The sequence below is a fragment of the Phacochoerus africanus genome, chromosome 6, assembly GCF_016906955.1.
Source record: "Phacochoerus africanus isolate WHEZ1 chromosome 6, ROS_Pafr_v1, whole genome shotgun sequence".
NCBI classification, from domain to species: Eukaryota; Metazoa; Chordata; class Mammalia; order Artiodactyla; family Suidae; genus Phacochoerus; species Phacochoerus africanus.
In genome coordinates, this window is record NC_062549.1 from 102,320,909 (window position 1) to 102,346,859 (window position 25,951).

Here is a 25,951-nt window from a genome sequence, read left to right on the forward strand (position 1 = left end):
GCAGAGGCCCCATTTCTAGGACTCTTGTCCCTATCTTGCAGCGCTCTGCTGTTCCTTTGAAAAATCGAAATATGTGGACACAGTTTTAGGTGAGCAGTCACTGTTGGCTTTCCTCCTGGACATCCACTTCCCATAGGTGAGGTGGCCAGTGAGTTCTTCTTCCCCCTCCTCCATCCCTTCTGACATCTTCCCTGCTTAACAACCTTCTCATCCTTTTTGGGGGCCCTGCAGGGGGTGGGGTAGGGTAGGGCCTGAAATGGACTTAAATTGGACTCCCCACCTGTAGATTCCACCCAGGACTGAAGGGTGGAGCCTAGGCGGGGAAACCTAGGGATTGTCTCAGGAATTATCCTCTTGCACTGGGGACTCCATCTCATTCCTGAAGGTTAAAGGAGAGAGAAACTGAGGTAATGAGAGGAAATTTTGAAGCCCATTGAGGTGATGAGTAGAAGGAGAATGCAGACCATTCTCCTTGATAATCACATGTAATCCCCAATCCTCTTTTTCTTCTCCCCAGTTGCATAACGTATACACCCAAGTCACGCACATTAAACCATCCTGCTTAATCTTTCTCCAGCCCTCTTTCCTGTCAACACAGGGTCACACACGACGTGCATCATCCTGGGAAAAACTTAAATTGACTCCTATAGTCACAAAAAGAAAAATTTTCCACCCCTCCCATTTACCTAGGAGAAAACTCCTATTTTCACGTTTCCAAACCCGTCTGGCTTCATTGCCATCTGTTTAATTTTAATGGCCTTACCCACAATTCTGGGAAATATGTGTATGTGGGGGCAACCTAGGTGCAACCCGAAGGAAGGTTGTAGGAGCGCCTCTGAGAACTCTGTGCATAGTGTATGCTTTGGGGTTGGTGCAGATGCAGGATATTGAAGGCACTGCCCATTTTTCTGTTTGACTCTTGGACATGTGTGTATGGACACTTACATCGTGCAGGCCTTCTGGACATGCATCTAGGTGCTGGGTAACTAAAACGTTCTCTTTTTGAGAAAGTTTTATGACCTCAGGAAGGGTGCATGGCCTGTGCTGCATCAATTTTGCAAACAAACCAGGTCTGTGAGAGAAGAGAAAGCAAGAGGCTACCAGGGAGATGGGACATGCAGGCGATGGGGGAGGAGGAAAATGCTGGGAAAGAACAGAGGCCGCCCGCCCCATTGCTAGTCTATCTGGGCTGGTCCTGGCAGGCTCCAGCCAAGGGCAGTAATCACAAGCCAAAAGAGAGGTCTAAGCTGCAGGGGAAGCTAACTGTGTTCCTGGCCTGCCTTTTCTCCAGCTCCTTTGCTGAAGCCTGGGAGTGTTGAATGCCTGGTCACTTTCAGTGAGGTCGGCCTAGAAGCAACCCTGAGCGGTGACTGAGGTGCAAAGCCCTTGGCCTTGCCACTCCTCCTTTTGCCTGGCAACTCAATGGCCCGAAGGGCTCAGTGCCCCATCCCAGTGTTTTTGGAGTGCTGCTTGGGACCCTCAAGCCTGGGATGCAGGCTCCTGGAATGCCCTGGAGACCAAGCCTTGCTGAATTATACTCATCCAGTGGCTTTTCCATTATTCTTTCTGCATTTGCTGTGCCAATAGCTTCCTCTTCTCCAGGCTGGAGCCCAATTTGAGCGAGCTCCAAAAATGGCCTTTTTTGCTCTCCTCCAAAGAGTCCCAAGGTACATTCAGGACACTGGGCCCAGCTGTTGCCTCCAGCACTAGAGCACATCCAACTGTAATAGCAAGAACTAGCTTCCCACAGCCCCTCAGTGGTCAGGAGGGGAATGTGCCATTTCAGAGGTCCAACAGGCTCTCCATTCTTGCCCCAAGGTGGAAGGACTGATGAGCCCTCATTCTTGGGGAGTCTGTGACACACCTTGGGCCCCCCTTTCCCAGGCTTTCAAGTCCAGGCCCTGCCCACAGCCTGAGTGTTGAGGAGACTTGCCTGCTGGGGCCTCTAGGTCTGTCGTTCGCACCAGGGAGCTCTCTTTCCTGCCTCTTTGAGCAGGGATAGAAGCGTCTTAACCAGGGCGTTGGGAAGACCGAGGTGCGGCTCAGCCGTCGCCTGGGAAATCCGAGACCTTTTTCCAGCTTGGCAGGATCAACTTCTTGGCCCCTCTGAACTGGCCGTGCACTGGTCTGCGCCCCAGGGTCTTCTTCCGCAGCACAAGACCAGTGGCGTAACCTGGGAGAGGGGTGTGGGGAATCCGAATGACCAAAAGTGTTGGATTTAAGTTCCTTAGAAATCTCTGATGACTGCAGTGTCCTGAAAGATTTTTTTTTTTTTTTTTTTTAAGGGTGGAGGGAGGATCAGTGGGGCGGAGAGAGCCGGGCTCCAGAGTTGATCGGATTTGAAGGGAATTTTGAAAAGCTCCTTCTCCGCTGTCAAAGTTCCTCGCTGCCCTCGCCCATACCCTCTCGGTGGGTTCTCCAGAGCAAGCGCCCCGAGCAGGCGAAGCTCGGCTTAGCATCCACGCCGAACGGAAGGAGAGCGTTTGCTGTGTGCGGGCCCAGTCTGGATCCGCCTACGGAGCGCGCGGTAAGCCGGGTGCCCACTGCTGGCCTCTCGCGTTGAGGGCGCTACGTCTCCTCGCTACCAGGTAGAGCTGGAAGGAGGAAGCGATCTTTAAATTTTCAATTACAAGGCCCTGGATAGTAATGAGGCTTTTTTGTTTGTTTGTTTCGTTTTGCCTTAACCAGTTGCTTAGAAATCATTCGACAGGAAAGGACCTGTGTAGTGAAACCCCGGAGGAACGAGCAGATCTAAAGGCATCTGGGGTCAAGCGCGAGATTGTAAGAGTCGTTTTCCGGGTGTATTTGGGCAGGTTGACATTTTGTCAGAGCCCCCAAGTTCCAGATCCATAGTTAAAATTCCCGATCCATAACTAAAATAGGTCTATGAGACCTAGCAGATTTGGGAGGAAAAGGTACGGATTTGGGGCTTGCAGGAGTTTGTAACGGCACAAGATCAGACCTCTACTTTTAGCTCCCCTCCTTCCAGCGAGGAGCCGTGGGGGGACCGGGAAGCCAGGGGTTAAAGTTGGCCCAGGAGCATCCCGGGGACAACCCGCGCGGAGCCTTGGCCAGAGCCTCAGTCTCTCCCCTCCTCTCATTGGCCCTTGCCGGCAGGGTTTCTCCTGTTCCCTCTTTGCCATTGGTCGGGGGCTGGCTTTTTTTCCCCTCAGTCTTTCTCTTCCTCCCCCCTCCCTCTCCCTCGCCCCTCGGACAGGAGCGCACCGCCTGCCCCCAGCTCCTCGGGAAGGGAGGAATTTAGAAAAAAAAGTTTCCCAGAAATTTGGATCAGAGGAAGGACGGGAAGACCAAGAGAGAAAGAGGGAGAGGGAGGAGAGAAAGGGAGAGGGAGGAGAGAGAATTAAAAAAAAAAAAAAAAAGATGAAGTCCAGTCTGCACAGCCTGTGAGCGCCTGCCCGGGTGGGTGGGAAGCAGGACTCGGGCGCTCATGCAGCGAGTGAGCGGCGCTCGGGGCGCTCGTTCCTAGCGGCTGGGGCAGCTAGGGGCGTCGGTCCGAGCCGGCGGTGGCGGGCGGGGGAGGGCGCTGGGGGAGGGTGCCTAGGACCAGCGGAGCCACCGCCTTCAGACTCCACAGCCTCGCTGCCGCCTTTCCCGGGCCCAGCCCGGCGGGCGCTCGGAGCGTGAGGGCTCGGGCTGCTCCCTCAGTAGCGAGGGCGAGAGGGGGCCTGGGTGCGGGCGGCTAAGATGAGTGAAAGGAGAAGATCTGCAGTCGCCCTGAGCTCGCGAGCACATGCCTTCTCCGTTGAAGCCTTGATCGGCTCAAATAAAAAGCGGAAACTGCGAGACTGGGAGGAGAAGGGGCTGGACCTGTCCATGGAGGCGCTGAGCCCCGCAGGCCCACTCGGAGACACGGAGGACGCGGCCGCGCACGGCCTGGAGCCTCACCCGGGTGAGTGCGTAGGGCCAGAACGCGGGAGGCGGGCGGAGAGTGGACGCCAGGCGGCCCGCCGGCGGGGAGAGTGGGGAGGCGAGAGGCCCTGGTCGTGACGCGGTCTGGCTCCAACCCGGGTTTCTTTTCCTTCGTGCAAATGCCTTGAGCCTTCTCCAGATTCGCCCGAACCAATTTGGGGGAACTGGCCTGCGCTTTGCATTTTCGTCTCCAACCGCAAGCAAAGAAGCCTGCATGCTCAAATCCCCTTCTCTTTCTGGGAGCGGAGTGCAATGTTCACGGCTCCCGCAGCTGAGGGAGCTGCAGGCCCCCGGGGTTAAATGGGGCGCGGATCGAAGGTAAGGGCGGGAGCGGAGAGTCCCAAGGACTGGCACGGAATTCTCTGTCCGACACTCCTGGGGGAATCGCCCAGTTTGTCCTACTTAGCCTTCAATCTCGGTCCTCATCCTTCCCCCAGCAACTTTTCCGGGACTCAAATTGTTTTGTTTCTCCTGCTCCCAGTGACGAGGGAGCTTAATTATGTTTCTACTTCGTTGGCGTTTAAGGAAAGAGGAATGGATGTTACCTCCCTTGCCCCTCGCCCTGGGCCACTTTTCAGGGCCCACATCTCTGCGTAGTTGTGGGGAGCGGTGCAATAACGTGTGTCTCAGAACTGTGCGAATTCCGTGCACACTCTATGCACACAACACGTAAAACACCGGGCGGATGTCCATGTCAACATTTTAACAGAACCTAGGGGTGGGGGGAGAAACAACTTAACGTTTTGTATTAAGTGCCAAGATTTCAACTGTGCAAAACAGCCCGGGGGAACAGCTGTTGTTGGAAGAATCTAGCGCGCGCACACATACACGCGCGCTCACACACACACTCACTCACACACACACACACACACACACAGAGGCAATGCTTGCAGCTTGGTTTCGTGTCTCGGAAACTTTCCAGCCAGGATTTCTAAAACTTTTCTGGAGGTGCTCCTGCTGACCAGCTACGGCTGGAGGAGTAGATTTGGGTCAGAGCGTCAGCAAGTCAGCAGCCGGCAAAGGAATGGGGGCGGTTGCAGGCCCAGGAGCTTGGGGATCGAGCTTGGGGCCCAGAAACTTGGGGGCTGGAAAGCTGGCCGACCCAAGGAGAGACAGCTGTCGCTTACATTTTCTCTTTCAGCAGTGACAGTTCAATTTCCATGCTCCTGAGGCTAATAATAACGCGATTAGTGGGTGACCTGCAGAGACAGAGTTTTATGAATTCTCCGTGTTCTTGCGGCCGGTTACGGTATTTGGGTTTAGTGCTGGGGAATTATTTTTATTAGTCGATGAAAAGAAAATTAAAAGGAGATTTATTTCGTCCGCTCAAGCCTTTCCCTGTATTTGGATGCGGGTGCCTGTCCACGCGGACCCCTGTGTGGGCAATCCAGAAAGGAGCGCGTGCCTAATGTGTGTTTCCCATCTCTGGCCAGACCCTATTTCCTCATTGCACTTATTTGTTGTCAAAATCTCGTTTGGGCCTTCACACACATTACTGGAAGTTCCTTCAGGCCTTATGACAAGTCATGATTGGGGAGGTTAGTTTATTTTCCCAAAGGTGGAAAAGGCAGAAGTTATTCAACTGAGCAAGGCAGATGTCCTTTCCTGTCTTTGGGTACTTTTCTCTGGGTAGGGAAGTGGACAGGTCAGAGGGAGCTGGTGTAGTGTCACATGTTTAAAAGAACCAACACACAGGATCATAATCTGAGACTAAGATCACCGTTTCCTTTCCACTGTTCTTCTCAGCCAGTAATGGGGGAGAGCAAAATGAGGATTTGGGACAAGGGGAGACCAGTCCAGGCTTTTTTGTTTGTGACGTGAACACAAGGACCTTGTGTCCAGAATGCTGTTTCTTTGCTCCAGCGGGATGGGGGCAGGGAGTGAGGACATACATAGCAGAGGGTTCAGTTGACCAGTTCTCATTACCTTTATCAGTTTTTCTTTTTCTTTCTTTCTTTTTTTTTTTTTTTTAAAGACAAAGATCGATGTTTGTGTTAGAGAAAACGAAATACGTTTTTGGGGCAAAGGTCCAGGAGGAGGAAGAAGCCAGACGCTAAGAGCCCTCGAAGGCCTTCTGTGGAGCCGGGCTGCAAGCCGATGGGCTTGGCTCAGTTGTGGGCCGAGGGGATCTCCAAGTTGAAGTCCCCAAAGTGGTCAAGGCTTTCTTGCGAACAGGATGAACAGGATGTTGGATGAAAAAAAAAATATCTTTCAGAGAAAAAGCTCTCTGATGTGGAGATTCCGCTGTCAGGGGAGTGGAGGAGGCAGGTTTCGGCTTCAAGCCTGGGAGTTGTGGAAGGCACACCAGGGCTTGGAGTTCCCTGTAGGCCTTTCTTTTTGTCTCTAATTCAGCACCCTAACAAATACAAAGGCAGGGCCACATTTAAACTGTGTGTGTTTGATGGTGGAGGTGGGAAAGGGGCACTGGAGACCCCATTGTGCCCGGGGCCATCGCTCTGCCCGGCTGGGCCTCACAATTAACTTTAAACTTTCTTCTCCCAATTAGGACAAGTGGGGGCCAGACCACTATATGGCCTGCCCACCCTAGGTGGCTAGGAAGTCAGGAACGGGATTAAAAAACCCACAGCGACAAAAAGACTATTGCCATGGGGCTGGGGAAGGATTGCAGGAGCATGCAGACATACACAGGGCACCCACCCTAGAGCAGCTGTGTTATTCTCACCAAATCCTCTCTCTGACTGGTACCATCGTTTTTAAGCCCTCCCTCAAAATCCCGGGATCCTCGGACAACTGAGGGGTCAGATTTTAATGCTTAACTTTTATTCAAAGACGTGGCCTTTTACTTTTTCACAGCCCATTTTTCTTTCGGCGTCGGGACAGAGCTGGCTTTAGTTGGCGCTGAGGGCCCGCAGCCTGGGGCGCCAACCTGCAGCAGCGGGGGACCCACCCGGCCTGCGCACTGCACTGTAGGCTCTCACACATCAGAGGACACACAGTATGTATTTCAAAATTTTCCACCGAGCTTGGTGGTTCCCCCAAAACCTGAGGCCCTCAGGGCCTTGGAGAAGGGCCTGTGAGGTATCCTCATTTTTACACCGAGGCCAGCGCTCGCGTCTTTTGGAGAAGCCGGCAGGACTCAGCCTCTGCGGGCTGGAGAGGGTCTCAGAACTCGTCTCCGAAAAGCTTGGCTCTCGGGTCGGCTCGCCTCCGCCTCTCACACAGCAGCAACGGAGGAAATTTTTGAGCCAGGATCGCCGGGAACAGCTGCTCCGGCTGCGGCCTTGGAAGTATATTTCGGGCACGCGGCGGCGCCATCTGCGCTCGGACCACAGCCCCGGGTCCCCTCGGCTACCCCAGCTTGGGTTTGGGCCGTTCCCGCCCAAATCCACAACCGAATGCGGCCCGGGCCCCGTGCCCCCCCCCCCCCCCCCCGCGGAGAAAAGTAATTTAAACCGTCTGCGAAGGGATTTCCCCCTCCGAAGCCCGCGGGCCTGAGCTTCGCAGCCGAGGCGCTCCGGAGGCCTGTAGAGGTGGAGACGCACGCGGGTGGGCACCCAAAGCAAGCCCACCCAATAACGCGAGGGCAGATCCGCGCACACGTGCACACAGGTCAGGTGCTCGCATTTTTCCAGGCACTCTTCTGAGCAACCTCTAAGTGAAATGAGACAAGAAAAGCCCTCGCAGTGCCCCAGGGCACTTTCTAGCTTCGTATTATCTAGATCAACTGGTTACTTGAATTAGTCTGCCGGTTTATAGCTTGTTTGCGCAGAATAGAGCTCCAAGAGTTTAATCCTGACATCACCCCTCTGCCCGCTCCCATTCCTCCAATAGGGAGACATAGGGTCCAATCGGAGGAAGTGACTCTTCTCTGATGTTTAAGTTTGAAGCCAGTGGGGAGAATGCTCTTGTGCGGGGCAAGCACCAGACAGGGCGCAGGCCGGGGCTTGGCCCCCAGGGCAAGAAGTTCCCGGGTCTGATGGCGGCGGGGGCGGGGGCGGGGGGGAGGCTCCTGGGCGATGCACTCTGGTTCCTCGGTGGTGCGTGCGTCCGGGGCACCGGGGCAGGCCTGCGCCCTGCGAATGAGCCGAATTTAGGGCCTACTGAACGTGCTCAGGGCTCCGGCTGCCCAGTCAAAACGGCCTTCCGCAGTGGTTGCCCCTTTGGTTAGTGACCTTGTGTCACGGTTCAGAAAGGGGGTGAAGGGCTAGGCAAGATCTGAATCCATTGTAGGTCGGTGAGGATGGTGGCTCGCTGGGGCAGGACTGCCAAATTTGCCATTTCGCGCGCTACAGGAGCGATGGCTACATTAGACGCGCGGTGGATGCGCGGGGCTAGGACAGCGCCCCGCAGTGTCCCCCGAGTGTGTGTGTGGGGGGTTTAGAAGGTTTTGCGTAAAACTCTGGACCCGGCATGGTGGCACGACAGAAGGCATTGGGAAGAAGGAAATGATTCTAACTCACTCTATCCCATAGGTGGAGCAGACTGCTCAAAGGCAGTGGGGAGGACCGGGAATGGGGAAACCCTGATGCCCAGAGTTTGGACTTTGTAATGGAAGGAAGGCGGAGTGGACTGTGATTTGCACCTCTGCAGGTCGCCCCCCATTCCCCCCCCCCCCCGCCCCAGGGGATTCAGAAACCCGTGTGAAGCGTGTGGAAGGCTGGGGGTAACAGGCGAGCATCTGAGGGCGTGGGGGGAGGGGCGGTCTCAAGCTTCTGGGCTAAGCGGTGCGGGGCAACCCCTTGCCCAGCTGGCTTCGTAGCCACTTCTGCCCCTCGGAGACCGATCCGAAGAGAAAAAGCCTGATGGGCAGGGAATGCTTTCCCGGACAGATCTGCTTACAGCCTAGGTGCGCTGCGCTTCTGAATTCGTGTCTTTCACGCCCTAACCAACACTCCTTCTTATTTGGGTTCAGAGCTAGCCACTTTAGGTTTCCTGATTTTATAGGTAAAACTCCCAGAAAGAAAAGTTCCCGAGGTGATGACGTTCTTGCCGGGAGAAGGGGGAGTTAAATTTCTTAGGTGGAATTTGGACCGAAATTATATTGACATATAACTGCTGACGTTTTCCTGTAAGCAGCCCCCCCCCCCCATTGCTTCACTGGTATCATGAACATCTTTTAATTATTAAAGGAAATGAGTTTAAATATTTAGTTAATAAACCCAGGGTGTGAAGCTCCAGCGAAGAATGGTATGAAATGCCTAATCTGGAAGCCAAAACTAAAATAATTGGGTACTGGAGGTTTGTGTTCCCCCGTTTATTTGTACAATTTCCTTTGTGTGGACAAAAGTTTGGTGGAAGTAACCTCCTCATCATTAATCCTTCATATTGGGCCACAAGGAGGGAGGGACAAATACGTTTTGGCTCAGAAGACCGAAACATTTTGTTCATCCAAGCCTCTCTGAGGGCATTGCTAATATTAAAGAGTGAAATATTCCAGGTCTGTCACAATCCTTCTCTCTATTGCCAAAATTATAATATTAAGAAGATGAGAGAACTTTTTTTGGGGGGGAGTCTGATTATGGACTCACACCCAGGAGAAAATGATTACTTCTTAAATCTGAAAGTTTCTTCTCTAGATGACAGTAGATTAAAAAAAAAAAAAAAAAGCAAATCTGAACTGTGCAAATTCCACAGGGATAAAGAGCAGATTGGCACTTTCCTTTCCTTTCTGGAAATGCAGAAATCTATCCAGTGATTATTGTGGGGGTGTAGCTGGTTATTGCTGTCTTACTCCCCCAAAGACAAAGTAGTTAAGCGAGGAGAAAATATTTAATTGGTTGTCTAGTTTTAACCTTTTGGGATATTTTTCCACAGAGAAAAGTAGGGAGCTGGTGGAACAGGGAATTTTTCCCCCTTCTTTCTCATCTGTGTGGTTTATTTTTGCTTTGCTTTTTCTGGTTTCCAGTGAGCTTTCAATTTTATATGTGCATGACTGAGATACTCAGGGGTCTGCACTGGGAACAGCAATTAGCAAATTTTGAAATTAGGGTCTGTTTACACTTCTTTGGGCAAGAATAATCATTAGTTAATTAAGTGAGGCCCTTGCTCTAAGTGTCAGGGTGGAAAATGAGACTCAGTAGGGAGGACCGGAGGTGAAATGGGAAGAGGTGGGGAATTAAAGCAGCTGGTGACGACAAATCAACATTTATTCCGAGCCATTAATGGCTTCTCTTTGAGGCAGGGCAGCAAGATGGTTTTTTTTTTTTTGTATTTTTTTTCCCCCTGACTGTAAACTGATGATGAGCTTTTGATGCCAAAAAAGAAAATAGGCCTGGAAATCGCTACTTTTTATTCTGTACTCTTTTTATCAGTCAATGTCTAGCTTTGCCCTTTATACATAAGTATATACAGGTTATAAAAAGTGTATGTGTTTATACACAAATTTATCTATAAACTTATGTATATGTATGAACACCAAGTTCTGAATGGGACATAGATAAAATTTCAGAGAAAAGAAACTAAGAAACTGCTTTTCTTTCTTTCTTTCTTTCTTTCTTTTTTTTTTTGGTGGAGCCATTTTAACTAATTGGGAACACCTAAACTTGGGAGGCCAGAAATTTTGTCATCTCTAGGTATCCTTTGACAATTCAGGAGAACCCCAGACCTGAAACTTCTAGATATTGGCATTTTAATTTAACTCTCAAATTAGTTGATGATTTTGAGTCTAAGAGACAACACCAGAAAATGAGATGCTGCAGATGTGATTTAAAAGAACAGGGAGAGTGGACATTTTTAAAATTAAATTTGGCTTTTTAATTTTGTGAATAATGCTGTCTTCATTTTGGATGGATGGAAGGCTGCCATGTATTCCGAAGAATAATTTCATGTTCTTCCACGCTGAGCGTTAACAGGGCTCCTAAGAGAAATCTGGACAATAATGGTTAATAGAAAATAATGAGATAAACATTGTTATAGGGGGAAAAATTTGAAAATATAAGAAATGTGTTCAGCAGCTTCCATTTGGTGCCTCATTATTTTCTACAGTATAGTTGCCGAGCCTCTGATGACTTGTTTCCAAAGTGCCGCACACGTTAGAGGATTACAACAACAACACACAGTCCAATTGTGGACCGCAGAAGGGATATTCTAATGTAGCTGCCTTTTAAAAACCAAAATACTGGAGAGAAAGTAGAGTTCCCCCGGAAAAGGACCATTGGAGGTCAACATTACATACCTAGCCGGACGCCTAGAGTTTTAGCGCCTAGTTTTCAACGGAGCGAACAGAAATTCTGACTCCCAACAGCGCCCTGTCTTCCTTTTACCATCCCGAAGCCCAGAAGGAGTTGTCAAAGCCCCAGACAGGGGCTCGGAAACCAGTTAGCCCCCCCCCTTTTCCCCCTTCCCCTCCCATCACCCCGACATCCTGTTCCCTTCCTCCAACCCCGTGCACAGACGTGGATCGCTCGTTTTTTTTCCCCTTCCAAAAAAAAAAAAAAATCGCAGATAACATTTCACCATGGAAGGCATTGGGATTGCATCTCCTTCCGTGAAACCGTCCCTGGGAAACCAGGGCCGCTCGGGTGACCTTGCTGAGGCCGCGAATGGGGCCCGGCCGCAGCTGCCGGCCCTCTGCCCCTCCTCCGGGTCTGGGCTCAGCGGCCTCCCGGAGCGGGAGCGATGGCCCGGCCTTAGTGCGCGCGGCCCGAGTTCCCGCTCCGGGGCTCCGGGGCTCCGGGGCTCCGGGCTCGGCGGAGCCGGCGGATCCGCGGGGCCGCTTGAGTGCGGGGCTTTTGAAACCAGGGCCAGAGTCCTGAGGGGTCGTGGGTGCCTTTCTCAGCTCTGCTTACCTCCTGGAGAAATTCGGGGACTACGGAGTCATCCAGGAGGCTTTCGTGAAAGATCCCCTTTGCCCCCCGCCCCCAAAATCAAGGGGGAAAAAACCCCCAAAGCAACCTCACATCAGAGGGGACTCAAGGATCTTAGACCCCCCGCCCTAAGGAGAGTCTGAATTTTGGTTTCATTAGGCCGAACAAATTTTCGAGGAGTCAAACTCACTTCAAACATCAGCAATTAGAAACCAAGAATCCCTCAGTTTGTAGGATTTTTAATCCCTAGCCATTTCCAAATGGGTAGTTCTAGGGTCAGCAAATATCATAGCTGGGCCATTAAAAAAGGAAAGTCATTTTGTCCGCAGATGAGCCCCAAATGCCTAGGATTGGTACCCGCAGAGTTGCCCCCTTCAACATCCCGGAGTTGCCCACCGAGACAAAGGGATGCCAAGCCATCGATGGCTCTTCATGCTGTGCTTGGAGACTGAGAAACAATGAAGTAATTCTTCTCTTAAAAATAGAAAAGAAGCCACCCAATTTTACTAAGTAGATTGAGAAATGACATATTCTATAAGAAGCCAGCTAGAGGACTTCCCTTCGGGAGAGAGCTCAGCTGAGCAAAGCCCTGCCTCAAGGCATCCTGGCTCCAAAGGGTCAGTCACATCAGGCCCCAGGGCCCAGAATTGTAATCTCGGCATTAGGTGACTTGGGTGGTTCAGGCCTTCTGTTCTTACGTCTGAAAAATAAAGAATTGCTTTTCACAGGGGGGTGGGGGCCCCCCCGCAAGCGGTTGGGCTTACGGAAGATTCGTCAAACCCAGGGAAAGCACAGTCATTCCGTAATTCAGAAGCCTAATAATTTGATTTCTTTATTTCTTTGCAGCAAAGCTGGGGACAGGCTATGGGGACATGTGTGTGTGTGTGTACCTTATGCACTAAATAGGAAAAATGTTTAGTTAGAAAATTAATCATACATGCAAGCTTGCAGAGGAATACTGAATTGTAAGACACTTTAGAAGCCTTAACTGCTTATGTGGACGTCCGTGGTCGTCACTATACTACAAAGCTTTCAACACAGACCCTCATATTCCAGATTACATCCACGTATTAACGTAGGAAGAGGGCTAGACTCCCTTAAATTAGACCTAGATTCCAGTGCTAGCTTTGTCATTAATGTTGAAACCAGGGGTATTTGTTTTAAAGGCAGACATATAAATCTGGAAAAAAATGTTTTAAAGTTGTTTCATAGTCACTGATGAGGCCTGGGTTCCTGGTGTGTGAAATCTGAGGGAGATTTAAATAACACCTGAGGCCCTTTTAGCTCTTAGATTCTGTGATCCTGTTAATTTTTTTTCCTCCTAATGCACCTTGGCTATCACTTGACTCATCCTTTACTTTGCTGGAATGAGGGAGGTTTTACTACAGTTGTAGAAAGTAACAGTAACGGCAACTCAGGCACCCCCCCCCACACCCCGCAAAAAAGATTTTTACAGCTAGAATTAAGAGCTTCCATAAAGCTCTTGAAAGTGTTTAGATTAATATCACATGTTCAGAAGTCCTGGATCAGTGACTTCTATCCTTTGTGTTTGATGTAACCTGTTGTTGCTTGTGTGAATGCCCAGGGTCCTCCTGCCGAAAGAATTCTATGGCATGAGTGAATCTAAAGAAATATGTTATTTGTGCCTTGAACAGTTTTTTTTTTTTTTTTTTTTGGTGCCATTCTCAGAAATAGCTGGAAATCCTCTTATGGATTTGAGAAATGAAGACTGAGAAAAAGGAACTGCATCGCTGGTAAACTGAATAGGTGGCCCACCCTCCCCACCTGTCCCCACCCCCGCCAAAATCAGTGGCCCCTCATTTCTCTTTGAGCCTCATGGAAAGCACAGTAACTATTTTCCATGTCCAGTCTGCTAAGCCGAGATCTTGATCTGGCAGAGATGCGAGAATGCTAAAAGGATGACTTAGTAACAGGCAAAACGCTTGTCAACAAGATAGATCAGAAGACAGCTTAGCATTCAAGACCTCTATTCATAGCTGCTGAACTTGAGGACAGGGTCACACCAAAAAACTGGGCCCAGGACACACCTAGGAGGGTTTCTCATGTTTCTGTCTTTTGGGACTTACAACACTTCTGCAGTCGGGCTTCAAAGCCCAGTGACAGCTCCCCACCCTCAGCTGATGCCCCGTTCTCTGCAGCCCCAGCCCCTGTGCAGACTTCTGTCATCATGGAGCTTGCAGATTTATTGGTCATCCTCTGTCACTGCTGCCCTACAAACTGCTGTGGGGCAGGGACGGTGTCTTCATCGCTTCTGTGTCTCCAGCCTGACACAAGTGGCTGGCACAGAACAAACACTTAGTAAGTAATACAAATACAATGACAGTGATAACACATCAAGAACAGTGACAACAAATTCATTGAACACTTGTGCCAGCCACTGTGCTAATATATATATATATATATATTCCAAATATAATATATAGCAATTATATATTCTAAATAATAATAAGCAACAATTATATATGTGTATGAATTTCCAAAATACTTTGATGACATAGTTACTTTTATTACAATTTCTATTTGTTACAGTGACTGGGTTATATAGAATGTTGAAAGTTCAGGTTTCAGGGGTTAGACAGCGCCTAACACTTGCTAGTTGTACGACCTTGAGCAAGTTATTTAATCTTTCTGAACCCCAGTTTCTACCTCTGTAACAATAAATGTGTTCACTAAAAGTGATCCTGAGGGTTAAATGAGATATTGCGTGTTAAAGGAACAAAAGATTTCGCTCAGTGGCTATTATTTATTCCTATCAGTTGAATTGATGGGAATTCTGAACCTTAGTGACCCGTTTACATAAGAAATTGTTGCAAATTGTAATCTATGGCAGCCCCCCTCCCCAGTCTTTTGCTTTAAATGAGATGTTTGGGTCTTGAAGTAGGGTCTACACTTGGTGTATAGCCTGCAGTTAGAAAGAGTGCAGCATTTTGAGTATGCCTGGATTAATCAAGGCAAATTGAACTTTGAGACTATTCAGGGTTTCACTGGGGCAAGAAGCCAGCACCAGAGTGAGCACCTGAGGGAGGGAGAGAGGGCTTCCAAGGATGGGGATCAGCCAGCTGGCACCCGCTAGGAAGAGGGGGTGGGCAGAGGGTGGGGTTGGGGACCTCAGCTTTACGGCTTTTCAAGAACTCAGCTCTGGCGGCAAGACAGAGGAGCCTTTCTAGATGCAGGAAAGTGGAATAACATGAGCATGTTTCTCTTTGTTTAGTTTCTGGAGCCTGGAATCCCCAAAGATCAGGTTTTATCATATAGGAAATAAAGAACTTTCGGTTTCATAAGACTGTATTTGTAAAGCCTGTATTCTGATGGACCTCCAGGATTCTGGGCAAATGAGCCAGTTGCACCAATTAGCTGAGGGCACAGCGAAGGGTTTGTAGGTGTTGCCTGGTTGAGTTAGAGAGAGAGAGGGGGAGGGAGGGAGGGAGGGAAGGAAGGGACTAAATGAAAGGAAACCAATAGCTAAGCTGACTGTAAGGGGAGAAGAGACTGGGAAATCTTTTTCCAAGGAAACAGCAGAAGCTCCAGTCACTGTGTCAGACCCCACCTCTGGCTGCACAGTTTTGCACACTTTTCTTCCTTCCAGAAAACGGAAGGCTGGATTTGATCATTTACTTTTTTTTTTTTAAGGTAGTTAGAGCTCAGACTTTATTTATATTGATTCCTGCCGCGGAGGGAGAAGGTGCCTTCCCAGGGGAAGAGGGACAGAGACAGGCTCCCTCCCAAAGCCTCCCTCCTTCAAGGAGCCCAGAGCTTTCAGGTCCTGGCTGGCTGTTCAGAGGAGGGAGCCACCCTGCCCTGGCTGCAAGTGAGGACTCAGTCGTCAAAACAGACTCTCTGCTCCACCTTTTATCAGATGTTTGCATACTTCCAGTCTTACAAGCATCATCTTATCTCAGCGTGCCCGCGACGCTAACCCTAAGAGCTTTCATAGGTAGAGAGTGGACCATGTACCGGGTTCTGTGCAGGTTGGTTTTATTTGCATTTTCTCACTGCATGCCCCCAATAGTCCTCCAAGGGAGGTTATTGTTTCCCCACTTACAAATGAGGATATTCAGGCTCAAACAGATTAAATAACATACCCACAGACACACCGCTCCAGTTCACTCTAGGTGGCCTGGCCAGAATTCAAACCCAGCGCCACGTGGCTCCAGAGTCAGTGTCTTAACCACTAGACTGTACTGGCTCCTCTTCCCCCCATGACTCTTCAGTGCTCTAGAGAGAACTTTGAATCTTTGTAAAAGGAAATTTATGATTACTGTGTCCACACTACACCCCCCACGCCCGCAAAAAAAAAAAAGATCGTTATGTAAACAAGAGAGAGTTCATTTATAGTTTCTGGATTTCTACCTTCCTTTCCTTTCCTGTTGTAGTTAGTCCCTCTAGACCTAAGGTGTCTTCTTCACACCTGCTGGTAGAAGCCCCTGTGACAGAGGTACAGGGTGGAGTTTATAAGTCATGGTTTTTGAAAGGGGGCTAGTGCAGCCTTCCCAACGTGGCTTGCTTTTCTTTGCTTTTAATGCACAGAAATCTCAGTGTCTGAAATGCGGTGGCCACATAATGAATTTGATCTAAAACCTCCTCACCCTAAATCCCCTCATTCAGTGAAAGTCAGGAGAAACTTGAACTGCTCTGTTTTACCCACTCGCTTCTCCATTCACAACGGGATAGATGGAATCTTATTGGTAATTGATTCAAAATGGAACAGCTTAGAAACATATCAGTTGCAGTGACGAGCAATTCGTGCATTTCTAAGTGCTGTTGATTTTTTCAAACGCAGCAATCACAGCTGAAATCCCTTTGCCATGGATTGAATTTACAGAGGAGGAGATTCTGATTTCCACAGTGGCTTCTTTCTAATGCCTAAGGATTAGGAAACTGCCTTGAGGACCCACAGCAAGTACACTTGCTCTCAGAGTCCTGGCTTTAACCTCTGAGTGACTGCTCTGATTCATTTATTTTCTAACAGCTCTATTTAGAGCAGCCTTGCTCCGTACGGGATCAGTGATTTGCAGAAATCTCTCATCCTGATAAACACATACACCCTGAGCTCCTTTACTCATTGGACCTGCTGTAAGTGGATGTGATCCCAGCAGTAAGGTTTAGGGGACTTAAGGTTTCCGGGTGTTTTGGTCGACCTGTTTGTTCATTGTCTTCCCATCATTTCCCACCCCTCCCTCCCCCACTCCAAGGAACCCTCCTCCCTTAGGAAGTCTGATGCCTCCAACAGGGAACTGGAGAAAAACTACGCCCCCCCCCGATTTTGGTGTGTGGACTTTAGTATTAATGTATTTCTTGGCTGTTTAACTGCGAGGTCTGTCATATTCCTGCCTGCTGTGCCCAGTGATAGCAAAGTGGCTTTTAGAAGCTAAAAAGAGAAAAATATAAAGTCAGTCTCTGTTTTACTTTCTCCTATCGCCCATCTCACTCTGAGCAGGAAGTGATAGATGGGGTTCGATATGCTCTTGCAGCAACAGAAGCATACGAATCTCTGGGCCCATTTCCTTTCCCAAGGAAGCCATGTGGAGCCAGACTCTTGAAGGATAGAGTGTGGCAGAGAATGAAATGCATGCTGCAATCTCGGGTGATTTACTGGAGCTCATCCATGAGATCTGTCCATTTGGAAATGGAAATGCTGCAAGATAGGAAATCAGCCAGGCCTTGCCCCGTTCAATGTTCCTTCAGTGTTCGGGGCCCTGGTTGCATGACCAGCGTTAATCCTGGGAACATGAGATCCCATCTGGTGCAACCGTGCATTACCCAGATTAGACTGTGACATCACAGAGATTTAAGGCATCTCTGTGATATTCTGACTGGGTGGTAGTTGCTGCAGGAGGCCCTTCCTACAGACACAGGATGGTTTGACTCCTGGAGGGGTGAGCAAATAGTAAACCAAGTCCTGGTGAGGGTGTGTGGGTGTGTGTCTAGAGAGGGCGGGGGGTGCCGGGGAGCTGGGTGTAACGGTTCCCCAGCCTGCGTGGGTGAATTGGTTCCGGATGTTAACATTTTTTCCTTGGGGCTTGACTGCATTCTTCTTCTGCTTTGCCTGTCTGTTTGCCTGCCCAAATTGTGAGGCCTCCCCAGCTGTGTGGCTCATTGCTTGGTGAGTGTCGCGAATGACAGATCTGGCTTTAAAGCAAGGGCAATTTGGGGGCATGTGTGTAGGTAGACTTCTGAGGCATTTTCATTCAGCATCTTTTCTCAATTTGGAGGGTCGTTTTTCCCCTATCATCCTGCCAGCTGGGTACCAACCCTGTGATGCATTGGATGAGCTCTGGTCACCACCATTCCGCTCTGTTTCTATGAGTTCCTCTTCTTAAAATACAACGTGGAAGGGAGAGCACACAGTATTTGTCTTTTTCTGACTTAATTCACTTAGCATAATGCCCTCAAGGTCCCTTCACATGGTGGCAAATGGTAGGATTGCCTTCTTTCTCCTGGTTGAATAATTTTCATACATATCCACACCCACCCACATCCACGTGTGTGTGTGTGTGTATATTTGTGTATATATATTTATATATCCATTTCTTTAGCCATCCATTGATGGAACACTTTTTTATTTTTTAAATTTTGTTGACGTATAGTTGATTTACAATGCTGCGTTAATTTCTGCTGTACAGCAAAGTGATTCAGTTATACATACATACCTTCTTTTTCATGTTCTTTTCCATTATGGTTTGTCACAGGAGATTGAATATAATTCCCTGTACACGTAGTGTGTTTTGTATTTTCGCTAATATTGTGCATAATACTGCAGCAAACATGGGAGTGTAGATTTCCTTTCAGGATACCGCATTTCCTTTGGACCGAGGCTAGCTTTTGCACATCCCCCATGCAGTCGCTCCTGCTCTTCCTTCTGTCTGGAGTACTTTCCTCCCTAAAATTTCTTCTGAAGAAAGTTCATCCTACTTTCAAGATGCATCTGAAGCATCTAATATAACAAATATTCCAAGGTGAGAAACAACAAATTGATATAAATGTTAATTGACATGAGGTACAGCTTCAAACATACGATGACTTCAGAAGAAAACTGCATATGTCCACGTAGAGCTCACATCCAATTCGGGTATCGCTGTAGGGAGGAACGTTCTCAGATGTCACCAGCCTTGTCTTCACTTGGTGTCTGCTGTAGGAGAGGAGGGCACTCCACTTTTAAGGGCCTCTCCATGATTTCTTCTCAAAATGGTGCCACTGTGCTTCTGTGGGTTTAGAGTTGTTAGGGGGTCTCAGCTAGGTAACCCACAGCTATCAAATGTGTAGCCAAGGTGGTAAAAATGCAGGGGTCCCCCACAGGCCATCATCAGCATCATCAGAAAGCTCCTCTTGAGGGGAGGGCTTCCTCCGAGTCATCTCATTAGACCATCTTCATGAGCAAGACCCCTGTCCTGCCTTTGGCTTCACAGAATCCCTGCAGGCGGCTCCTGGCCAGCAGGGCAGTCCTTTGAGTTTAGTTCTTTCTTTCTTTGGCAGCATAGCCACCTGTTATCTTCTTGTTGTCCTATTGGATTGGCGTTAACCTTTAGACTCTTGGTCAATTGATGATGCCTAGAGCCAAGGAGGCCGTGACCTTGGCTGTTGCCTCTCTTTGTCCTGGGTCATCTCTGTGCATATACAACATACTCTCTCACAGTGCTCTTGATTGATCTTTCCAGTGTTTTACAGGTGGTCACAGAAGAAGCAGAAAAGTAGAAGCCTGTAAAAATCTATACTTTGTACCTTTCTTTTGACGCTTACACTTTGGCCTTGGCTGATAACTTCTGGGAGGGTGAATTGGGTTCGTAAGCCAACTAGACTGGAAAACACTGAGGAGCACCGTGTCCTCCTCCTCTTCCAGTCCCTGTTCGCTCTCCATGAACATTTGCTAAACTGAATCAGTAAATGTCAAGCTTTAGTGAGGGGTGCGGTTACCACTGCAGCCACCTTGCAGAGGATGTGGCTTCAAGATGGCCCTGGAGACCCAGCATGAGGTGTGCCCCTTGCCTCTAGGTGTGATCTGGGACGTGTCAGTTGATGTTTCCATGCTCCGAAGTCTCATCTCTAATGGAGGTAAGACCGCTGGATTTGAGGAAGAAGGAAAGCATGTCCAGTCGTCCCCTTAGTGAGATGTTTTGGTAGCTGGGACTTGCTGAGTGCTCTCTGCACGGAGTCTATTTTGGAGCTCTCTCCAGACCAAGCATTCACTTTTGGAAGCACAGTGAGTTTGTAGGAGTAACTTGTCTTACATGATTTGTTTCAGGCCTTCTGTCCATGGCAGCCTCTGTTTTCCGCCCAGCAGAGGCGAAAAAGAAATAGGATAGAAGGCAATCTGCAAATCCCAAGCTTAAACAGAAGTGCAAACATGTCTCTAAAGGAAGGACAGATTGCACGAATTTGCCTGAGAAAGTAGAGTTGGGTTAAGCTGAAGCAGAATGATAGAAATTCTTCTGGCCATTTCTTCCCATGAGGAGTGGGAACATGTGAGTGAACCGCGGGGAGGTCCCAGCCCAGGGCTCAGTCCCATGATGGGAGAGAAGGTGAGCTGTCAGGAGGGAAAAGCAGACAACCCTCTGAAACACAAGGTAATTCTGGGGGAAGATAGAGGGCTGGGGGATGGGAGGCCACACTGAGAATGCGGTGCAGAGTCACAGAGTCATAAAGAAGAGTCAGGGACTAAGATACACGAAGTGCCGGGTACTTTCTGGTACCTTTCAAATGGCATAGAAAATCCTTAGTACCGTCTGGGGTCTGCCTCAGATTGGCAAGGAGAAAAACAGCCTCCCTTCACCATTTTGTTTCATTCCTTTTTTTTTTTAATTATTATTATTCAAGTATTGTTGATTCACAGGGTTTGTGCTTTTTCCTTCTTTATGTCCTGCCTTACTGCTCTGTGTGCCTGGAACTGCCCTGAGAGGAGAAGGCTGTGCAAACTTGTCTTTGTTTGGGCTCTTGGTCACCACGCCCACCGTGCTGGCCGACTGCTAAGACCGACCTCGTGTCATTGTGGGTTCAAACTGTTGTGGAATTCTGAACACAGCAGAGTGGAGACCAACTTACATGAACGATGAAGGCTGGCAGACCTGACCTGAGTGGATGCCTTGAGCTCCAAGTTGTGGGAAAAGAGAGCTTCCCCATAGTTCCCATGTAAACAGTGGGATGACTCGGAGTGTCTCTAGTTGAATATCTTTGATGCACTGGTGAGCCCCTAAATGTTAATAGCCAGCACACGCTAGGAATTGTTGAATGTCCTGGTGTCTTTGGGGCGTCCGTCGTGCTGGTTTATGCTCTTCTGAATCCTATTTAGAAAGGGAATGGGACCCAGGAACTCAAACTTAGGAGGGGTGCCCAGGACAACTCACCAAGAACCAGTGGTCGGTCGTGGTCATGAAGCATCCTATTTGCAAATCTCTGAAGGACAGCTGGGCCCTTCGGACACTGACGTGCATCCTGATGACTCCACATTGGCCGTTCGAGGTTTCAAAGGTCATTATTCGTTCTTAGACATCTTGATCCCTGACTAAATGATAAGCTTCCTTTAAGCTCTGTCGTGGTCCCGAAGGTCGGGATCAGTAACCACAGATAGTAAAGGTCCCCACTGTGTGTGATCTGTTTCACAAAGACGTGGGCCCTATTGAATGAAGGCACAGGCGGCACGATCTTCAGCTACAGTTTACTAGGAGAGGCCGCTCCTTTGGGCTGTGCTGGAAACAGGGAGTGAGTACAGTTGACCAGGCTGCTAAGAAACTTGGTGCAGATACTCTGGGGAAAGAGATGTTTTGATCACTGTGCCATTTGCCTCTCATGACTTGCAAGCTGGCTACACCCAGACCTTGCTAACCATCCCCGTTGAGTGAGGTAGTGATTGTGACATTTGGGCCATTCTGCTGTAGGGTAACCCAGAAACTGCCTTTTTAACCCAACACACATTTACACTTTTCAAAAAAAGCTCAAAGCACCTGGAACTCAAGATTGCATTGGAGGCTTGGTATCTTTCTCTGGCAGGGAAGCTCTCTGTACTTGGCTCAGGGACCCTGTTCTTTGCAGACTGTAATCCGACATCCACATCCCATGCTTCTCTGTAGCTGGGAAATATGGCACCAACACCCTTTTTCAGAAGGCCAAACTGGAGCCACCATACCCTCAAACTGCTTTCCATTCTTAGAGCTTCTGGGTCTTTCCTTCCTAATCTGGCACCATCCACAAAATAATGTTTACCTACGAGTGCAAAAATATCAGCTCCAACTTTTCCAATATCTGAGTAGTTTCTAAATACATTTATATTCAGCTTTAACCAATGAGACTTCTGGCTAGGCCCTCCTATGTGCCTCACTTTTTCTTCTCTTTCTTTTCTTTTGGTCTTTTTTCATTTTAGGGCCGCACCTGCGGCATATGGAGGTTCCCAGGCTAGGGGTTGAAGCGGAGCTAAGCTGCCAGCCTACGCCACAGCCACAGCCATGCCAGATCCGAGCCACGTCTGCGACCTACACCACAGCTCACAGCAACACCAGATCCTTAACCCACTGAGCGAGGCCAGGGATCAGACCCGTAACCTCGTGGTTCCTAGTCGGATTCGATTCCGCTGCACCACGACAGGAACTCCGCCTCACTTTTTGAAGTATCTAAATTTTCACCAAATGTGTACATAGACTCTGGATAATAAACTGACTTTTCAATGTACAAAGACATTTGTTGATTTTTAGGTGTTACAGAGTGAGATGCTATGAGGGAAAAAAGATCCATTGATAAAACGCAGGCAGAAGTTCCCTTTGTGGCTCAATGGTTAACGAACCCAACTAGGATCTATAAGATGTGGGCTTGATCCCTGGCCTCGACCCCTCACCTGGGAACCTCCATATGCCGTGGGTGTGGCCCTGAAAAGCAAAAAAAAAAAAAAAAAAAAGACAAATTCCCATCACTTAGGTCATGCCAGATTTTTCATATACCAAATTTACTAAAAGTATGTCATATCTTCCTATGACAGATTCTGTATTGTTTGTTGGTGCTTGAAAATAAATGCATTTTGTATACCTATTGACTTGGAGTTTCCTCTGCATTGCCAAGCTCACAGATTCAAATGTATTTCTAACCAAAAATAAAAGTGTCTATTTTCAGGGAATTACTTAAAGAAAAATTAAAAATATTTTATAAAGGTCAACTTCTAAACATTGCTGAAGTTATGATTAGGGAAAGGCCCTAATTCCATTTGCAGAGTAGGAGATTGAACGGAAAGACTCCTTCCTATGAGGGAAAAATGTCAGGCACCTTCTGTTGGTAGCAGGCAGCGGGCAATTACAGGTAAACCATTTGCCCTCTGAGCATCTTTATCCCTTCCTGGAAACGGGGGAAGATGCATCATGCCAACCAGCTATCTCTCAGGGCTGCATGTGTGGCCCCTGAACAGCCACACAGATTGAGCTCTTTCCATTTCGCAAAGATGTGGGCGCTATTGACAGAAGGAACAGGTAGAAAATAGCCTTGTGTGGCGGAGATGTGTTCTGGTTATTATCGTTGTCTTTTGGACAATTAAGAGACGTTTTATTATGAAAATTGCTCAGCGTGAAAGTACCATGAACCTTCTTGAGCCCATCGCCCAACCTTCAACGCCGTCAATATCTTTGCTTGTCCCCATCTCTCTTTTTACTTTTTTTTGCTGGAGCATTCTAAAGCAAACCTCAGACGTTAGCTTATTTCACCCCAAACTACTTCAGTCCTCGAGCAGACCTCAAAGAAGGGTCATTTTCTGACCTAAATCCAGCACCATCATCGCATATAACGTGATTGATACTAATTTCTTGATATCGTTTTAGTTAGTCCGTACTCAGCTTTCTTTGATTTCTCCAGAAACTGTTAAGCCCGCACTGCCATCAACTTTTCTCCTCTGATGTGCCTACCTGGGTCTTTTAATGACACCACACACCAAAGGAGGTTCTATGCTAAGCTTGATGCACCTGAAAGGTGAGTTACCAGGAGGGTTTCTGGGGCCCCAGTCCAAATGCTCCTTTCAGATCTGAATGGGGAGGAGAGGGTGAGTGAAGTCTGTGTTTGAGAAAAATTCTCAGGGAGTTCCCATTATGACTCAGTGGTTAATGAATCCCACTAGTATCCATGAGGACTTGAGTTCAATCTCTGGCCTTGCTCAGTGGGCTAGGGAGCTGTGGTGTAGGTCACAGATGAGGCTAAGATCTGGCATTGCTGTGCCTGTGGTGTAGGCTGGCAGCTGCAGCTCAGTTCCGATTTGACCCCAAGCCTGGGAACTTCCATGTGCTGCAGGTGCAGCCCTAAAAAGATGAAGTAAATAACTAAATAAATACAGCTCTGTACAAAGTATTTTTTTTAAAGGAAAAAAATTCAGAAGACTTTGAAAGGCAACAGATATGGAAACTACTGTTCAATACCACCTTTTTCTTCAGAATGCCTGGGAGACAAGGGACTGATTAATGCATGTTTGGCAGATTAAATGAGTGCTCTGGACCTTGTATTTTTTAAAGCTATTGTAACAGTTCTGCCAGCACCCGAATAAATGTCATAACTGGGAACATTCATTATTGTAGCAAGGACAGAAAATTACTTTTTGTTTTAATAGGAATGACTTGTGGCTATTGAAATAATGCAGGGCAGTAAGTTAAGATCTGATGACAGCCTCCCTAGGCAAATGAGGCTCAGGATGTTTTCCTGGTTGTGGCAAATACAACTTGTTATTTTACAGAGGTCACAGAAAAGGAAACCCCTTCAGGGTTTTTACATTGGCAACAGAATACCATTCTGGAAGTGAATTAAATTAGAATTAAATTTAATTTTATGCAGGTTAACTCAGGGAACTCTGCCCAGCATTTGCAACTCTTAGAATGCTATGTAGACCTGAATGAAACACCACGTTCAGCATCACCCAAGTTTGAAAGTGCACCATTTGGTTAACCTTTTCCTTTGTCTACATGGCTTTAAACAACCGCTTTGTCTGTTTTATCTTCCACTAGTCCCTCTCTTTCACTTCTCTAATGGATAGGATCCATGGACTTGGCCGATGAGCTGCTGTTCTGATGGACTACAGCTATGTCTGTCAAGCATATGGAGAACATAAGCCCTGAGCTAGATGGTGGTAAACACATTCCTTGAAGTTATCTTGATTGAAGTATCGCCTAATAATCCTTCCACGTACAGGTCATTTCTTTCACTTTTACCCAGTATTCCTACCACTATGAAATCTGGAATGACCACCAATCATGGGGTCATTTTTGGTCCTTTAGTTTTGAAATGATCCAGTGAGAGGCTTGACTCAATCCAAACAATATTAAACAAACATACTGGTTAACATCGTGTTGATCACTTGCAGATTCCTTACAAAATAAATGTGTAGCTTAGTGAGCAGTTGTTGTTCGTCTGTACCCCTTGGTATTCGGTGAGTTCGTATTTGAAGGTTGACATCGTAAGTATCACAGGGTCAACCCACTTGTGTTTGTAGGTTTTCTTGAATCAAAGCCTCAAGAATCACAAAGTAGGTTCTGTACTTTTCCTGTTACACTCCTGCCCACCTCTGCGTCTTAGACGATCAGGTTATCCTGCAAGATTCTGTTCTGTAATAGGCTGTGACGGTTGGGACTTATTCTTCTCTTTTGCTTATGAATTTGCAAAAACTCAAATAATTTGTCTGCATGTTAAAAAAATTAAATAGCCTGAAAAGGAATCAGTGAAAAGCCTAAAGTGAAAATGTAATCTCCCATCCCTCGTCTCCTAGTCTCCCGGACTCCTGGCCTCCCTGGATCCATCCCTGTCACCATTTTGCTTTGCATCATTCTAGATATAGGTATGATGTCTATGAGTCATTATATGAATGATGTCTATGAATCATTATACACACACATTTACATTTGTATATATACAAACCATTAACATGAAAACACAAATTGTGCTGTGACACACACAGTACTTCGGACTTTATGAAGTTAGGTTCAAACTGTTATACTGGAGATGGTTAATTAGACATACAGCTTCCCTCCTTCCTGCTGTTTTAAAAAGTCCCACAGTATTCTGTATTTGAGGATCCATCCATAAATTTTACCCAAATTATTGTACTGGGCCTCTAGGTTTTCAGGGATTTGGTTCTATAAATAAAGCTCCTTGAGTATTTGGGGGCAGTCCTGTTATAGCATTTATGGAATAAAGTCTAGAAGTAGAGCTGTACAGTTGACGTTAGGTCATTTAAAATTTTGATGGATGTTCCCAAATTGCCCCCCGAAAAAGGCTGTGCAATTTACACT

The 25,951-nt window shown here is 47.9% G+C and overlaps 1 protein-coding gene across 2 annotated transcripts in view; it reads left to right on the forward strand.

Moving 5' to 3' along the window:
* Positions 1-3,338: 3,338 nt before the first annotated feature.
* Positions 3,339-25,951, forward strand: part of TBX15 (T-box transcription factor 15) — a 113,109-nt gene continuing 90,496 nt past the window's right edge. The window contains exon 1 of one of the 2 annotated variants that reach the window (XM_047784885.1): positions 3,339-3,910. In XM_047784885.1, the coding sequence (XP_047640841.1) occupies positions 3,706-3,910 (205 nt within the window). In that variant the 5' untranslated portion in view covers positions 3,339-3,705. Of the gene's footprint in view, positions 3,911-4,090; positions 4,249-25,951 lie in introns of those variants that run through there. The other variant, XM_047784887.1, reaches the window with a different exon arrangement.